Source organism: Aspergillus piperis, assembly GCF_003184755.1.
Source record: "Aspergillus piperis CBS 112811 unplaced genomic scaffold BO85scaffold_7, whole genome shotgun sequence".
In the NCBI taxonomy this organism is placed as follows: domain Eukaryota; kingdom Fungi; phylum Ascomycota; class Eurotiomycetes; order Eurotiales; family Aspergillaceae; genus Aspergillus; species Aspergillus piperis.
In genome coordinates this window covers 1,200,418-1,217,273 of record NW_020291597.1, presented here as the reverse complement: position 1 = coordinate 1,217,273, position 16,856 = coordinate 1,200,418, and the positions used below count along the sequence as shown (strand labels likewise).

General features: G+C 49.3%; 1 protein-coding gene across 1 annotated transcript; it reads right to left on the bottom strand.

Annotated features, from left to right (window-relative positions):
- Positions 1–231: 231 nt before the first annotated feature.
- BO85DRAFT_468307 (MCM-domain-containing protein) lies at positions 232–16,766 on the bottom strand (the record flags this gene model as incomplete). Its single annotated transcript, XM_025662255.1, has 9 exons — positions 232–626; positions 688–2,756; positions 2,814–3,077; positions 3,132–3,237; positions 3,288–3,334; positions 3,606–3,660; positions 11,811–11,942; positions 12,021–12,069; positions 13,289–16,766. The coding sequence occupies 9 exons, from the start codon at positions 16,764–16,766 to the stop codon at positions 590–592; spliced, it is 6,237 nt and encodes a 2,078-aa protein (XP_025516610.1). The 3' UTR covers positions 232–589.
- Between the last annotated feature and the right edge of the window lie 90 nt (positions 16,767–16,856).

The window sequence follows — 16,856 nt, the reverse complement described above, 5'->3', positions numbered from 1 at the left end:
GTACGTAGTGGGCAAACTCAAATCCAGGCCTGTTCCTGCGCCTGGGATGTAAGGGATATGCAAAGCATGCAAGATAAAGGGGGCAGACTACTGGCAGTAGACTAGTGGAAAAAGCAAATCAAGGGGAAGGACTACTAGGGGAGGGGGTCTGAAAAAAGGAAGTATACTTTAGTTGGTACTCCATCCATCGTCTACAGGGTGCTGGACTAGTATCTAAGTTTAGTAGTCTCTCGAGAACCTTATTCTAGCCTATCCTATTATGAGATATCAATTTATGTCGGGAAGCCCTCAAGTCAGGGCCTGGGTAGATAGTTAGTTTGTAGACATTGATTTATGAAGTATATGATGGATGGCATTTCGATGAACAAGGAGATGCATGCACATGGAGGAAGTAGAAGATTAAAAGCCAAGTAATATAGATGATGAATTTCCGAGACGCCGAACTATCCGTGACAACAGGTTATCTGTATTTAGGCAACATAGAAAAATAAAAGTGTAAAGAAATCATGCGCGTGATGGTATCCATCCCATTTCTCTAGGTCGTATAACGTTGTAAAATGAGTTTCAGTGGTTTTTTGTTTGTTCTTGATTAAATTCTGTAGACGGTTTCGTCATCCTCAAGGTACCTATTCGGGGAAGTCATTAGCACTTGTGTCATGTTACAGGGACAATGGTTAGGGAGCATACATTAATTCGTTCCTCTCGTTCATAGCCCTCAGGGCCTGGATAGCTTCCCCGCGCTGGAAGACGTGCGATTCGCCGAGGGAAGGCGTGTTGCGCAGCGCAGTGTTCACAGCTCCGATAAGCGATTCGACGTCGGCGGTGTCACCGTGGGTGAATAGTCGTGTGCCCATCAGTGGACCCAGTGCTTGCCTGAAGACCGTCAAGCGAGCGGGCTGGATCGGCTCCGATGAAGCAGTCGTGTTCTGCGACTGCGAGTTGTCTGTTTGGGACTCGACCAGCTGTGACGCGGGTCGAGATGAAGCCACAGACATCCGGGACTGGCTTTGTGTTTGTGTCTGCGTGCGGGATGTTTGGCTAGAGCGGAGTCGTTGTCCGCGAGGACTAGAATTGTACAAGCCATCGCCATCCTCGGAGACAGCATCTCCGTCCGCATCCATCTCTGTGTCCTCGTTGGTGGCGGAACGAGCGTTGGCTGCACGGGATCGGAGACCGCCTCTCCTGGATGATCTGGGGGTGGCGCTGGTTGTTTGCGCAGGAGTGTTATCGTCGTCAGAGTCAGAGTCGCTACTGTCTGAATCTTCGTCAAACGAAGCGACCTTTCTCCTCTTGCGGCGCTCATCTTCAACGATTTCCTTGAACATGGCGAACCGGAGGATAGACTCTGCGACCTTGGCGTCGCGCTCCTCGACTCTGTTGGAGAGGCGTGACTTGGCGTGGGCGGTGGATAGACGGATCAAGGTTTCCAAGGTACGGGCAGTGATGGGCGATGTTCTGCGCTGGTTACCAGACAGTTCGTCGTTTCTCAGAGCAGAATATGTTGCGACAATGTGGTCGGCGGCACCCTTGGTCAAGACGGGCTTGACACGAGACTTGGCGTATTGAATGTATTTCTTGATGAAGGGAATGCTCAAGATTTCGATGTTCTTGCTCTTGGACCGGCTCATGTGGGCCATGCCGGCGTGAAGCATGACATTGAACTTCTCGTAAACATCTGTAGGCTGGTTCGAGTCCTGCGTATCCTCGAGGCCGACACCAAGCGTTTGGTGAAGCTGTTCGCGGACAGGAGCACCCTCCTCAGTACCGGGCTGGCGGTAGCGATGCATACGGAGGACGTGCTCTGACACCATTCTGTCCCTGGAATCCTCAATGTCATCGGTCACGACGAAGAGCAAATCGAAACGTGACAATAGAGAGTCCGGAAGGGCAATGTTCTTGTGGGGGTCTTTGTGGGGGTCGTATTGTCCGTAGATCGGATTGGCGGCGGCCAGGACACTGCATCGGGCGTTCAAACTCGTGTGAATACCGGCCTTCGCAATGGTGACAGTCTGCTGCTCCATGACTTCGTGGATAGCCACACGATCGACATCGCTCATCTTGTCGAACTCATCAATACAGACCACACCGCGATCACCCAGAACCATGGCACCAGCTTCAAGTCTCCGCTCGCCAGTTTCCTTGTCAGACGTGACGGCAGCCGTAAGACCGACACCTGAAGATCCTCGACCTGTCGTGGCAATCGCAAGCGGGGCGGTGTTCAAAACGAAACGAAGCAGTTGAGACTTGGCGGTCGAAGGGTCACCGACCATGAGAATGTTGATATCACCACGCAAATGAGTGCCGTTGTCCAGGTTCTTCTCCATACCACCGAGCAGCATGAGCAGAATGGCCTTCTTGATGTAATCATGTCCGTAGATACTGGGCGCGAGCGAGTGCGACAGGAGTTCAAAAACACCCTTCTTCTTGGAGACCTTATTGATGTTGCGGATGTCGGTGTCGGTAATGGTGGCCTGTGCGATTCCTCCACCAGACTTTGAAGACAGTTGGATGATGTTATTCGCAAGGACAAGCGTGCGGAATGTAGCAGACGTAGAGGAAGCGTTTCTGTTACCCAGAGAGCGGTAAACTCCGACCAACTGGATTCTGTCTCCGGGCTTAGCGCGGTCAACCAGATCATCGTCAACAATCACATCCACACTCCGAGGCAGCTGGCCAGCCGGGGCTCTCTCAGGCATTTCTTGAATCGAGATAGTCTGGTGGTCCATATACGTTGAGAAACCGTATTCTGTGACAAGCTAATATGACGAAAAGTGTTAGCCTCAGGATATTGGTACTCTATCAAACAGACATACCGGGTTCTTCTCTTCGTCTTCTTGGGGATAGATGCTCATGCTCGTGGCACCACTAGCCGTCATTGTCGCATCGATGTACTTCCTTGTAAGAAACTTCTGACCGCGCTCGCTCCAATGCACACTCTGAATAATCTTGGGTCGGACCAAAGAGCACTTCGTGACGATACCCTCGAGGGAGATCATTCGGTTCAGGTGGGAGGAACCGAGCGTCCTAGGGTTGCAGGAATATTCTCCAAATGCGCCAACAAAGCCGCAATGGTAGTTCTAGATACTGTTAGAAGCCAAACGAGCATCGTGAAGGTGCCCTGTTTCCCATACCACATCGTCTCCCGTTTCCCTCGATGGCCTATTCGGCAAAGTCTTGATGATCTCTTTAAGGGCCTTTTCGAAGGCATCAGAGTATTCATATGGTGACGCGAGAAGGCTGTAAGCAATTAGCCAAGGCGTTTGTATGAGGGAGCGAGTGTTTCATACCCATCGGCCATCTCACGGTTATGCGCTCGGATCTCATCGATGCTAACCTGCGCAACGTATGGCATTAGCTGCGGGAACCCATATGCTATGTCCAATGTATGAGGTTATATGCATACTATCAATCGACGCAATCCCCGATTTAACATCAACAAAATATCAGCCCGGTAACTAGTCGCTGGTTAGCGTCTGCCATGGCGTGGTCATCCATAGTTGTTGGATATAGGTTGGTGAGCAACGGACCTGCGCGCTCTCGCATCACCTATATTAGAATCGAGTTAGCATATTGCAATCCATTGGAGCAAGTCTGTCCGGGCTTACTGGGGTCAAGAAACTCGACGGCGGCACGCACTCGATCCTGCGCGGCGTCGTCAAACTGTCCCTCCATGGCGGCGGACTTTCCCACGGATTGCTAGTAAGAAGAAAATAAGGGGTATCTGGGGGGGGATTGGCAATGAAGCGTTAAAACAGAAAACAGCTAGAAGGGTGGGGTCCAGTGGGAGAAAAGCAAGCGGGGAGAAATGTCGAGGTGATTTTTGATGCTCGTTGATGGGGAAGAAAGGGTGGGTTGCCGGGAGGATCTTTCAGGTTGCCATACGCGACAGCTCAATTGGGTAATATTGGAGCGCGTCCGCCAGAGGGACGCGTGCTACCGCGTCAGTTGTATCAGATGAGTCAGCTATACATAACTAATGCATATAATACATGCATACTAGGACTTGCGCTCTAACAATTAACTACGCTGTACAACAGCACTAGTAATACCTTTGTATATTCCTCCTAATATCTTCCTTTACTTCCAAAATACTTGCATATATTTACATGAAAAAGAAACATCTCTCAAGCCTCATCCACAGCGCTACAATCATAAAGCACTCCTAAAGGAACCGCAGCTTCCGAATGATTATAGCCCAAGTTCAACGCCATAATCTGTCCCACGGCGACCCCATAGTAAGTAGCAAAGTCTTGCAGAGTGCCATATCCAAGAGTAAACTGTGTCATGGTACATGCAGTATTGTCACAGATGGGGATCTTCACTGTCTCGCCCGTCTGAAGGACATCATAAGGGCCAGGGTTCAAGGCGGCAATATATCCAGTTTGGGCGGTCTGATTTATGACGGACTCGACCGTGATGTTAAATCGTTCGTTGGCAATCTTCTGAATGGTATCTCCAGGCATGATTGTATACACGTGTGGACCACTATCGATACAGGTGTTGGTGGTCTCGGTGTTGTTGGTGCTGAAGCAACTCATATCATCTGGGAAGGTCGGTTGAGCAGGGATGCGAAGCACCTCGCCAGCATAGATGAAGTTGGGATCAGCAAGGATATTCAACCTGGCGATATCACAGGTTCCCACGCCGTATTTGGCGGCAATGGCCGACAAAGTGTCATTCTCTTGAACAGTATAGGTCTCGTTCAAAGCAGTGATATCTAGGTTTATCACGGTCCCCGTGGTTGGGAGGGCTGTACGTAGTATGAAGAGTTAGTGCAGAAAATTGAGTTGTGACAGAAAAGGTAACGGACCATCGTAATTGGATGCTGGAAGAGCGGCAGCCACTGCTGACAGGCTGAGAAGTGTAGCAACGAGCATGGTTTTGAACTTTAGCGCTCCAAATTGTTCTGAGATGAAACGGGTTGGCGGTACAACTCTGACTCCCTCTGGTGCAGTAGAGTCGCCCTTTATATAAGCCAAAAGACCAAGTCAGAAAATTTTCGAAATTGATCCACCGTGAGGCCAAAGACATCACTATCCAGTTTTGGTGTCTATGACCGACTCGAGATAGCCGTGCTCCGTGAAACCTTGGTCATTGGGCACCTTTCTCGCTTTTTCTTACTCGGACTAGCATAGCTTCAACACAAAATGCAAGCGGACTGAAGCCATAGCATGGAATTCTGAGAGTTGTGCCATTCCCACATACCCCAGAGCATGAATGTCATGCGGGGACTTCCCCACAATGACCGGGTAAACTATCGGACAAATGGAAATTCGCCAGCCCCATCCGGAGCATGGATGAGTGTGGCCTAGTGTAGATAGTGTAGAGGTGTTGGTATTTGTGCGGCTGGACGTTTCGGAGGTCGGAGGCAATTGTAACATCCGATCTCCGTCGGCTTTTGGGTGAGGCTTGTCCTTGACTGGGCTTAGCCAAGCAAGATTTTCATGAAAGCCAAGCTAATAGTGCGTCTGATGTCACACATGCAAGTGACATCCAAGAACTTCATCAAGGCAGCCTCATGTCAAAGTTAGTTGTTGTGATTTAATAGAAAGATAGTTTATATGTGCTGGGATTGAAGAAGAGAATAGGTAAAGGGTCAGATCTTTCATAGTTGTTAGAATACAGATTGAATCTAAGTGATTTTGAATGGATAACATGCGTTTCCTCAATAGCCGTTCCATACGAAGTTGGATCCGGTCCTAGAAAACCCCAGAACACGCACATGTCATCCTTGGCTATCTCTTCGTTTGGCTCCCTAATATATAGGCGTAAGGTAAGCGCTCAACTTCCAGAGCATGGCCTGGATAGAGGTTGCGTTCTGTTCGCAGATCATGGTGTTGTTGTCAGTCCAGTATGGGCGCGACGGCCAAGTGCAAAGCTCTTGGACCTCGCCCGCATGCTCTCCAGAAGTAACGGTGGCATTGATTGTAGTGGGCACCACACCTTCTTCCACCCACTTGACCATGTGGGCAAAATTGTCCCGGGGGAAGCCAGCATTGGGTTGCTCATCGTTGGTCGCGCAGTGGGCTGCACCAGGGACGAGATAGAACCGATACCAGTCGTTGAGTTTCTCATTACCATCAGCAAAAGAGAGGTCAGGGTACATGATCTTGCGAACCGATTCGTGGTAGTGAATAGATCCGGTCGGGGGCACACTGCTATCGGCCTCCCCGTGGTAGTGAAGCAGACGGCCTCCCTTGGAGTGAAAGGGGGTCAGGTCAGGAAGCGTGGTCTGAAGAGAGTCCATGTATTTGGTCATTCCTTCGATCATCCATGCCTTCAGGTCATCGTTGGTGACTCCCCACATATCCATTTCTGTGACATTCTGCCAGTTTAGGAACTTGGTAATCCATTCTCCGTTGGAGTTAGGAGAAGTGATCGTCCAAGAATCCGTGGTGCTGTCGTAGACAGTGGTGTCTCCAAAGCCGGCTGTAGGCTGGAAAGGAAAGTATACGAGGTCACCATTCGAATCTTTCTGTTGTTTGGAACCAGGTGAGCAGTCTGAAGGCAAAGGAGCGCAGGGTTTTGGGAAACCGTTCATACCAGTCCAGTCAGAAGATCCTCGATCACCTCGATATCTTTGGCATTGATAGTTCCATTCTGTGCGGGAGTGGCCGAGGTTGTCTGTCTCTTGCTCCTCTTTCCGTATCCCAAGCCAAGGCTGCTGGTCGACCCAGCCTCGCAGTAGTAAGATTTACCCAGCATTGAGGAGACGTTGAAATTCTGGAAACAGAGATCACTACGAGCAACCACCCCATCAACCTTTCCATCCATGCCATCACAGGCATTAATCGTTGCGTTAATCACCGTATCGAACACGCAAGAAGGTGGATAATATCCAATGGTCTGAATTTGGATGGGAGGAGCGATGTGGTTCACCTGCTGCTGGCCGTATCGCATAGCAGGGGCACCCGCAACGATGCCATCGTATAATTCGGGGGCCCGCTGGGCTTGACTCATGGCCTCCCGTCCACCTTCAGAGCAACCGATGAAGTAGGTGTACAACTTGGTAGCGTTACTCCCAACGTTGAAGAAGTTATTGGTAAAAGCCTTTCCAATTTGGGTCATCTCGGCGATGGCTTGATATCCCCAGTTGTAGATGGCAGGCCAATTGGCAGTTCCATTTCCGAGAATGACAACATCATCGAAGTCAGTACCACCCCAGTAAGGGAATCCGCCGTCAGTGTAGCCAGTGGCAGCCCCAAAGGCGACCCCTCCGGCGATATCACCTCCTCCTGAGCCGTTGTTGATCTCATATGCAGAACCACCTGTAGCGAGAAATCTGTTCTGGAATGTGTCTGGGCTCGGCATCCAATACTGGACAACTACGCGGTCATCACTGTTCTGGTGGCTGTAGGCAAAAGATACCTCGCAGAAGTTGATGGTCAAGTCCTCCCAGAAAATAGAATCGGTGAGGGAATAGTTGCGATAGATACTGGCAGATACAGAGCTGGTATCGATGGTAATTCCAGATGGAATGTCATCGCTAGCAGTGGGCAGAACGGACGTGACATAGTCGGTCGTACACACACTGTTCAGCGATGCCGCAGATGCGACACCGACAAGAATGGCAGCAGCCAGGCTGTACATTGCAAATAAAGAGAAGGGACGGGTCTTTGACCCTAGAAAGAGCGATAAGATATAGAACAAAAGAAATTGAATGGTTGCAATTGTGGAAACAGAGTAGACAGAACTGAGACTCACGACATTATTATACCATTGGATCCTACAGTGGTGGCTCGCTTGAATCGAAGCTTTGAACCACTTACACCTTAGCATAACCAAGACACTTACGTATGTTTCTAGATACTAATTTCATGGCCTGCAACACGGGATGTTGATCATTTAGTAGCGTGTCTGGCATAGAAGATTGAGAGTCTCGGTGCCTGTACAAATTTCCGAGAATCTTATCTTATCATTGAGCTTAAATGCGAGATTATGAAGAATCGAACCACTTGACCACCTGTGAGTGGCTGATCAAGTCCCCAAGAGCCGAGATTTTGGGTCAAACATCGGTCTTTCGGTCATTGCCAGTCGGAGATTCGGCTTCACTTACCTCAAATAGGAGACCCATCCCGCTGGCCGCGCGGCAGCTCAGCTCTATGCAATATAATTAACGTACGCATAGGGCACTGGTAAGGCACATGGGGTGAAGAAGTTTAACTCTAGTCTGATTTGCCATTGGGGGACTTGTTAGCTAGATATGGCCACCAGCCCACAACAGACAGAACCTTGAATCCGTCGTGGCAAGATAGAAAAAAAGGCCTATCGAAAATCAGGGAGGTTATAGAAAAATGAGAGATTACTCTCAGCTGCAATTGCCTCTCAATCTTCATAAGCACAAGCACAAAGCGAGACCAATGCATCCTTTTCCAATACTGCCATCTTGAAGAACAAGAACAGCATCCTAATAATAACCACCTACTCATACAGTTCATTTCCCACACCAGCGGGTAAAACGCAATCGCCGTGTGGGTAAGCGACATGAGTCGATTGAACGCCTCGTCGTCAAAAGTGATCGTCGAGGCATATTTGGGCGGAATGATCAACTTTGCCGAAGATCAGACGTGCAGTTGAGGTACCAGTACTTCCCAGCACGAAAGACCAAGCGTTTCCAGCTTCCTGGGCTACATTCAGTAGAGCCTCGTTGTTAGGGCATTGGACAAACCCTTTGGTGCCCATGTTTGGGAAATGTGAGCCTCACTGTGTAGGAGTCCATGTTGGTGACCCTGGGGAGATTTTGATGTAGCGATAGATGGGAAATTGGTGGTGTATGAGAGAAATATGGGAGAAGATGATCCTGAGGAAAGACGGGGTTCAATAAGTAAGTTATACCACTGAGCATGCAGAAGGATATGGAGCCGTGTCTTGAGACTACTAACGATGGGATATAGTACTCGGCTGGATTGGTATGGTCTGAGTTCACATCTACACAATAGCATAGAACAGGTGCGATCAGCCTTCCAGGATGATTTTGCAGCTACTCATTGACTCCGAAGTCAGCAGTCTGAGTTCTAGACAAGCCCTACCATACGATCCAAAGGCTAACGATTCACTGCTACTTTGGTATGCCATTCACTTAGACGTGCATATGTTGTCGGCCGTCGGTAGTTACCAGCCTATTTAACACTACTCCAACACCACTCCAAGCAGAGTTGAAGCTTCTTCATTTAAAAAGCCCGGGAAGCACACACGGTCAAGATGGAGTTGGCATCATCAGGTCATCTTACAGGCGCGGATATAATCAGTCCACTCCTCGATATGATTCGCAACACTCTGCATCTCGATCCTCTCATCGTGGTGAACTTGGGACTCCTTGTGATTGGCATCATAACTTCCCTCCGTTCGACTGGAAATATCGTCTACAGCTACGCCGCAAAGACATGTCTGTCAACCGTTCACGTAAAAGTCGATGATCCCCTCTATAACGAAATCATCCGCTGGATGGCAGACCATGTATTCCAGCATCGCAATTTCCTCTCCGTTCTAGCGCACACCGCAAACAATTCCGACGCAAGAAGAATCACTAGGCTTTCACGAGTGCAGGAAATCATTCACACTAATGAAATGTTCTCTCCGTGCAAAGAGGATGCCAGACAATTGTCAATCGAACTGAGGCCATTCCATGGGTCTCGACTTTTTCGCTTCAATCGGACATGGATTTACTTCTATCATAGATCCAACAGCCTCAGTTACTCCGACCCTCTGATGGGCAGGGAAGACAATACCCACTTGACCCTACAATGCCTCAGCCTATCCCTCTCACCACTCAAGTCCTTCCTCGAAGAAGTTCGTGCTTATTCTTGCAAGGCATCCGAATCCACCATCTCAATCTACCGCACCCAGTCCTTCTATCGGGATATCCGCTGGATACCCATCGCGACTCGCCCACCCCAAGATATCTCCACCGTCATCCTGAACGAGAACAAAAAACAAAGGATCCTCCAAGATATATCAGAGTACATCTCCTCTAAAACCAGACAGTGGTACGCCAACCACGGTATCCCCTATCGACGCGGTTACCTCTTTTCTGGACCTCCAGGCACATGTAAGACTAGCCTTGCGTCCGCCCTCGCCGGAGTCATCGGTCTAGACATCTACGTCCTAAACTTGCGAGATCCAACGATGAAGGAGCCAGAATTTATCCGCATGTTCTCGGCTATCCCGACGCAGTGTATCGTGTTGTTGGAAGATGTTGACGCCGCAGGGCTGAACAGAAATGAACCCATGGTCCCTACTACCACCAACACAAGTGATAGTACCTACCTAGATAATACCCCAAAAACACTAGGACAACCGAGAGCCCCAGAACCTGTTCCATATACGGCAAACGCGTCCGCAATCTCCCTATCTGGTTTACTCAACGCAATCGACGGCATCTCTTCCCACGAGGGCCGCATTCTGATCATGACAACCAACGCGCCGCAGCAACTAGACCGCGCATTGATCCGCCCGGGACGCGTGGACTTGCATATACGATTCGAGCTTCCGTCTCGCGAGGAGCTGAAGAACTTGTTCTTAAGTCTATACAGTTGTGACCGTCAGGGTGATCAGGAAAAGCAAGAGCTCCGGAAAGAGAAAGAAAAGCTGGAAACCCTTGCGGAACAGTTTTCGAATAATCTCCCTGAGGGTCGGTTCAGTATTGCTGATGTCCAGGAGTTCCTGTTGCAGTATAAAAGGGAGCCTAAGAAGGCGTGTGAGAATGTTGCTGGTTGGGTGGAGGGAGAATTGGGTGTCGAGGGTGAACGAACTACTAATACTGAGTAGGTCTGTGATAAATAGAAGAGGTGGGGTGGGGGTTGTCTTTCAATCGGGAATACATTGCAGTCAATCCTGAGGTGGTTGTTGAAGGGGGGAAAGGCGTTCCTTAAGGAGTAAAAAAATGGTCTTTACTTGCGCGTTTCGTATTTCCAGCATCTGCTCTGTACTTGAGGAAAGGGAAAACTTGAATCACTATTAAGTACTTTCTTGTAAATGAGCATAAAAGAGTTCAACTTCATGAGTGACATTCAAGGAGAAAAGTAGCATATCTTCCTCAAACAAATGTAAAGTTCGCGCACAATTATGTCTTAGGATTTCGTTTTTCAGCATATTAATAACAAAACAGGGATGACTGCCTCGCATCTTGAACTAGTACAACATTCACGTCGACCTAAGTTGAAGCCCTCAGTATCCGGTCGTTGTATCCTCCATCTGACCCTACTCTAACCTCAGCAATCTACGGCATGTACCGGGTAAACGCTGGGTTCGGCGCTCAACCGCAAATGCCCCCGCCAAGTGCCTCCATGACTGAACCGACAGCAACCCACTGTGGTACCACTGTTGTGCAGAGTAGTCACACATTTCTCGACAGCGGCCAGGATTGTCTTTTTCTCAGCGGTCGTGTCACAGTTTGACCCGGTCGTCGTCGCCTTATACGCATATCCCAGCACCTTCTCCCCACTGACATCTGTACCGTAGGTCAAGGTGCACGAGTCCGCGTCCGACTTCGACTTGATGAGACCAGCCAAGAACTCCCAAATTTCAAGCCCGGCCTTGACTGTGAAGATTACGTGGGATGAGACTTTTGCGGTAGTCACGATTTTCTGGATCGTGATGCCCGTCCTTTTCTCCAAGTCTGTCGTGTCGGATGTGACATTCGCCCATTGCCAGGCGTAGTCGGCGTTGATGACCTTCAATGTTGCAGTCATGTTGCCAAGGCCATCGTCCCAGTCTGCAACGATTGGTGTGGTGATCACATCATATGTTGTTTCATTGTCTCCAGCAACACATGGATCAATAAACCCGCATGCGAGAACGCCACACAGGACCTTGCTGAACTTGACCATTCTCCGTCGGTGTAGCGGTGATACAGAGCACAGAGGTCGATGATGAGGAGGCAAGTAAGTTGCAGGAGGTTCATGCACACTTGAGAGCGTTTGTCAGTCAATACATATCCATATCTTCACGGGGCATTGAAGGTGACGCTTCCATACCTGGTGATAAGTGCTGAAAAAAAGGGGGCAATGACAGTGAGAGACCTGAGCGATGAGTTGATGAAGAATACAGGAAGACTCAGTGACTTGGGGCCTTTATATACCTTTGCAGCCTGGAGGACACAAGTCCTGCCAATAGTCGTTTGAAAGTTTCTAGTCTTCAGAGTAGTATATCAGAAGGCTCTTCAGGTATTTTTTTCACGCTAGCGAAGCAAAGGATCAGCTAGCTAGCTTGATTTGTATAGCAGGATCTGACGAGAGGATACCTGCTGTCAGCTTTACCAGCGAGAAAAGATAAGAGGAGAGCATTCTCCACCTTATGAAGGGCTGTGTTGATTGTATTTGCTGCGTTTCTTCTACATTCTACTCACGTTAGCTATGTGAGTTGGCCTAAGGGCAATCAATCATGATATTGCAGATCACGATTCTATCGTAGATCATACAGCCTGTGAATGCCGAAGGAGAAAAAGCAACTGGCCTGAGTAGACAAATTTGAAGCGATACACAAGTCCCAGTTTAGAGAACCGATAATCGGAAGGTACGGCCCTGATTACCGATCTGGAAAGAGCTCATATCTCCCTTCTGCCTAAAGATACATTATCTAGTCCCAAAGCATGACGATTGCCGGTGAACATGTGCTAGTTTGTTTCTGGTGACGCGGCTTTATGAGTCTAAAAAGGATAAGCTCTGGTCTGGATGAATAGACGGAGAAATTCCGGGATAATGGAACAGCCTCAATGGCTACTAGCAGTAGGGCAAGAGTCAGTCCCTAAGGTCAAAGAGGGTTAGTTCAATTGTTATAAGCCTCCTTCCTTCACGGATCCCCGCTTTTTGGCCCCCACTGACTGCTGACTCGCATGCTTGAGGAAATACGTAACATGTGAAGGTCAATTCATCTGGGTTATCGACTGGATAACATGCCATGTGCACTTGAGCCTGTTGTTAGCGCTGACATGGAACTATCGCACTTCGCAAAAATCTGCTGTCACCTGATGTGGCTTGCAATCAAGTTAGTAGCTCCCTAGAATGATACAGTGAAAAAGAAGAGGGAAATCGATGGTGAGTATTCCGGGACTAGTTGTGGTGATTTGCAATTAGGCTCAAAGCAGAATTGAGGGCAAAGAATGAAACCAAGCTGTCACGGAACTCTACATCAATAGTGTACAATTTCAATAATGATCAGGTGCTATGCTTTGACTATACTACTATACATTCAGATCTCTTTATACATATATACATACTCGCCCAACTTGAACACCACACCCCGTTTGGGGTACATCCTAGAAATACACTTTCAACTCAACGAGTCTCACCCTCGCCTAGAGGGGTTTGTCCCTCGTTTTGGGGCTCATATATGTCCTGTTCTTCGGCATCAGAAACATCTTCTCCTTCTTCTGCCTCCTCTGCCACCCATTCTTCTTCCTCTTCTTCATGTTCTCCTTCTTCTTCGGACTCCATGTCCTCCTCCAGATCGTCGAACTCATCTTCATCATCTTCCACGAGACTTTCATCGTCCATCAATTCCTCCTTCGTTCCGAGTTCCTTGTCTCTTTCCTCGAGCAGCGTCTCGGCCTCCATGTCATATTCATCGGGGTAGTCGAGGGTATTTCTGAACGGCGAGGGTACAACATCGGAATCTTGCTCATCATCGTCCAATTCGGAAATACCAACATTGATCGGAGGCTCATCAGTTGGCTCAGAAGTGGTATCTTGTGCTTCGACTCGAATATTGCTACTGTCTTGTCCCGCCTTTTCAGCAGTCGGTTCATTCCGTGACTTAGACCTAGTCAGGCCGCCCACACCAAGAATACCGCCTGTCCACACATAACGATCACGTCCAAGTTCATCAACCATCTCGCCTTTCTCCTGCCGACGCCGGAGGAGCACACCCTGGAACTTCTCACGGAGGTAAGGAAGTCTAGCAACTGCTGCGATCGTCTTAGGCGCCGCATCGTATATAGCTTGAAGATCCGTGCCTCCCTCGTGAATGCTCCGTTCGCGAAGTCGCCTCAATGCAGCAGCCAGATATACCATGGACACGTACGTGGGCTGCATGAAGTCCGGCTGGATCTTGCTCCAGTAGCGCCGGCCCAATCTGCCCAGTACATTAGGTGGCTTTGCCCGTTTAGGGTTCTCCATCGCATCAATGGTTGAAGGCACCCCCGGAGGTCGTGCACCATATCCTCGACGAAGATTATCCCACCCAGGGAAGTTGGGCATGAACTTATGTTCAAAGACAGTGAAAGCTTCAATCTGATCAGACAACCTGTCGGAGGACGCAAGCATCTGCACAAAAGTGGACCAATTGAAGGTTGTCATGGAGAAGCCTGCCTCCACATACTTTGCTATGACCTCGGAGATCTTCGAAACCTCGTTTCCATAAGCCAAAGAACGCAGATACAGTGAAAGAGGGCGAGATAGCATGAAGCGGTACGCCGGTAGAATCGGGTCCTTCTTTGTCGTAGCTGACTCGGATGGCGTAGCTTGGGAGTCGTCGGGATTCACCAAGAGCTCGGCATGAGATGGTAAGGGCGGTGTACCTGGGTTGAGTTGACGACTAAGCCACTCATCAATCTCAGGAGAAGTGGGACTGGCTATCTTTAAGGCGCGAGTAAAAGCCAGGTTCCAGCATTCTTCCACCTGTTGGTACTGTTCAGCCTTCAAATGCGCGAGCATCAAAGCAGACAGCAAACGAAGAGGCGCGATGTCATGGTAATTCTCTTCATCAGAGTCTTTGGGAGGATGACTAGCGGTATAGTCATCGAAAAGCCTCCGAGCCGACAGATAAGCCCCCTTCATACCATAGGCAGAGATCATATATTCGTAGTAAACAGCAGGGAATCCCTTCCTGGCAGACATCCTACCAGAACCCAGCAAGGGGTACTTCGTCGCCAACTTGGTAGAGTGGTAATCTGCAAGAGTCTCTGCGAGGAATTTCTCAGAGTTTTCGAGACGAATATTTGCGTGGTTGCCGACCTGACCACCCTGTGCCAAAAGTTGCAGATCTCGCTGGATCTGACTCTTGAGCACAAGGAGCCTCGAGCCAAGTCCCGGTTGGTTGAATCTGTCTTTGATTTCGCGAAAAATGATGTGCACCATGTCCCGATTGCGGTCCTTCAGATAGCCATACAGAATGACTGCATAATGGAATTCAGTTGCGTAAACGCGGCGGCCTCGGTGGAGTGCCCTCAGGATGCGACGGGCAGAATCCGTCTGGCCTATAAGCACAAGACTGAGCATAAGAGCAGAATAGGTCATATCATCGGGCTCCAGTCCTGAGGCGTCCATCCGCGAGCGTATCCTTGATATAGCTTCCAGATCCATCCGGAAAGCATAATTCCAGAGCAGGATATTCCACATTCTTACGCGAGAACCCTTGACGTCGAGGCCGAGGCAAGTCTCCGCAACGTGCTCAGCCATCTCCCACTCTGAGTTGTTGCAATAAGCCTCAACAACTGTATCAATCATGGGGGCTGTTATCTGCACGTTATGTTGTTGGGCTAGACTGAGCAGATCACGGACATGGGTGACATCGCCCCGGTTAGCACAAAGACCCATCATTATACCAAAAGTGTGCGAGGTGGGCTCAACACCCTCCATCATCATCTTCTTGAACATGGTGAAGGTCCCTGAAAGATCTCCCGCTTTGGAATAAGCTGTAAGCAGGATGTTCCAACATATGTCATTCGGTTGAAGGTTAAACTCTTCCGAAATCCTTCGGAATTGACGCGTGGTCTGTTCAACATCGCCAATTCTGGCGTAGACATAGAGAAGTGGAGCCACGATTTTGCGGCTTCGCGGCTTTCCGTGGTCCGAAAGGAACCTCTCGAATACATGCTGGACATTCTCCACATCACCGGCTCTCGAAAAAACAATGAGCGCCTGCCTGTAGACGTCCTCTGTCGGTTTGCGATGGAAGTGGGAAATCTCATCGAGGAAGTATAAGATACCGGTCGTGATCTCGAAAGAAGCGAGACGCTTCAACAGCTTAGCCAGAAGCTTGCGGGGTGGAGTTTCTTCCTCCATCTGCCAACGGAAATTTCGATAGACCACAATAGATCGAACAAACGTCGATCGGTGCTCTGATTCTTGAAGGGTGTTGATGAGATCAAGATAATTCCGCGAAGTGATCAAGTCCAGATGGTTGAACTTTTGCAGTAGTGCTAGAAGGGTCTCCGTCGCAGTAGCTTCGGCAAATTCCGTGCTAGAAAATACATTATTGAGTATGAAGCGAGCAGCAAGACGTACTGGACTGTTGAGACTCTGATCTTGTAAGTAATCAGCAAGTGCCAACAAAGGCTTATGCACGGAAGACACCTGTAGCCAAGGGGCGACAGTGTGCCACAGCGACTTGTCGCCCAACGGCCTCGATCTCCAAATATCTTGCACATAATCCCATTGTTCAGAGTTCACAAAATGTGCAAAACAGTATGCCCAACATAAGACGCCGCGGTTGTAGGAGATTGCTTCCTGACATATCCCATCCACATCCGAAAGATTCCCGGTAGCAATACAGGACTTGGTCATGTGCAGATAATCCTCAGAAGTTCGCGACTCGATAGGCAGGGAGTTGACAAGTCGCCTGGCTCTTCTGTTATCAACGTCACGATCAGAGCTGCCTAGTCTCGCCAGCAATGCAGAAGTCAGGTCGAGAGGGTGACCAGCTTTTGAGAAAAGGCTCCATAATTTGTCGGGATCTTCGATCTCCTCCTTATCCAACAACGCTCTTAGTTCGGTCTTGGCAGTGTCGCGGTCCTCATCGGCAATTATTTCAGCAGAGTCGTCAAGCATGTGAGCCTCAGCGTCCACCCTGCGGTCTAGGCTAACAGCCTCTGACGAGTAATTCCTGGAAACGCCAGGGACGGCCTTCCTTCTCCGTCG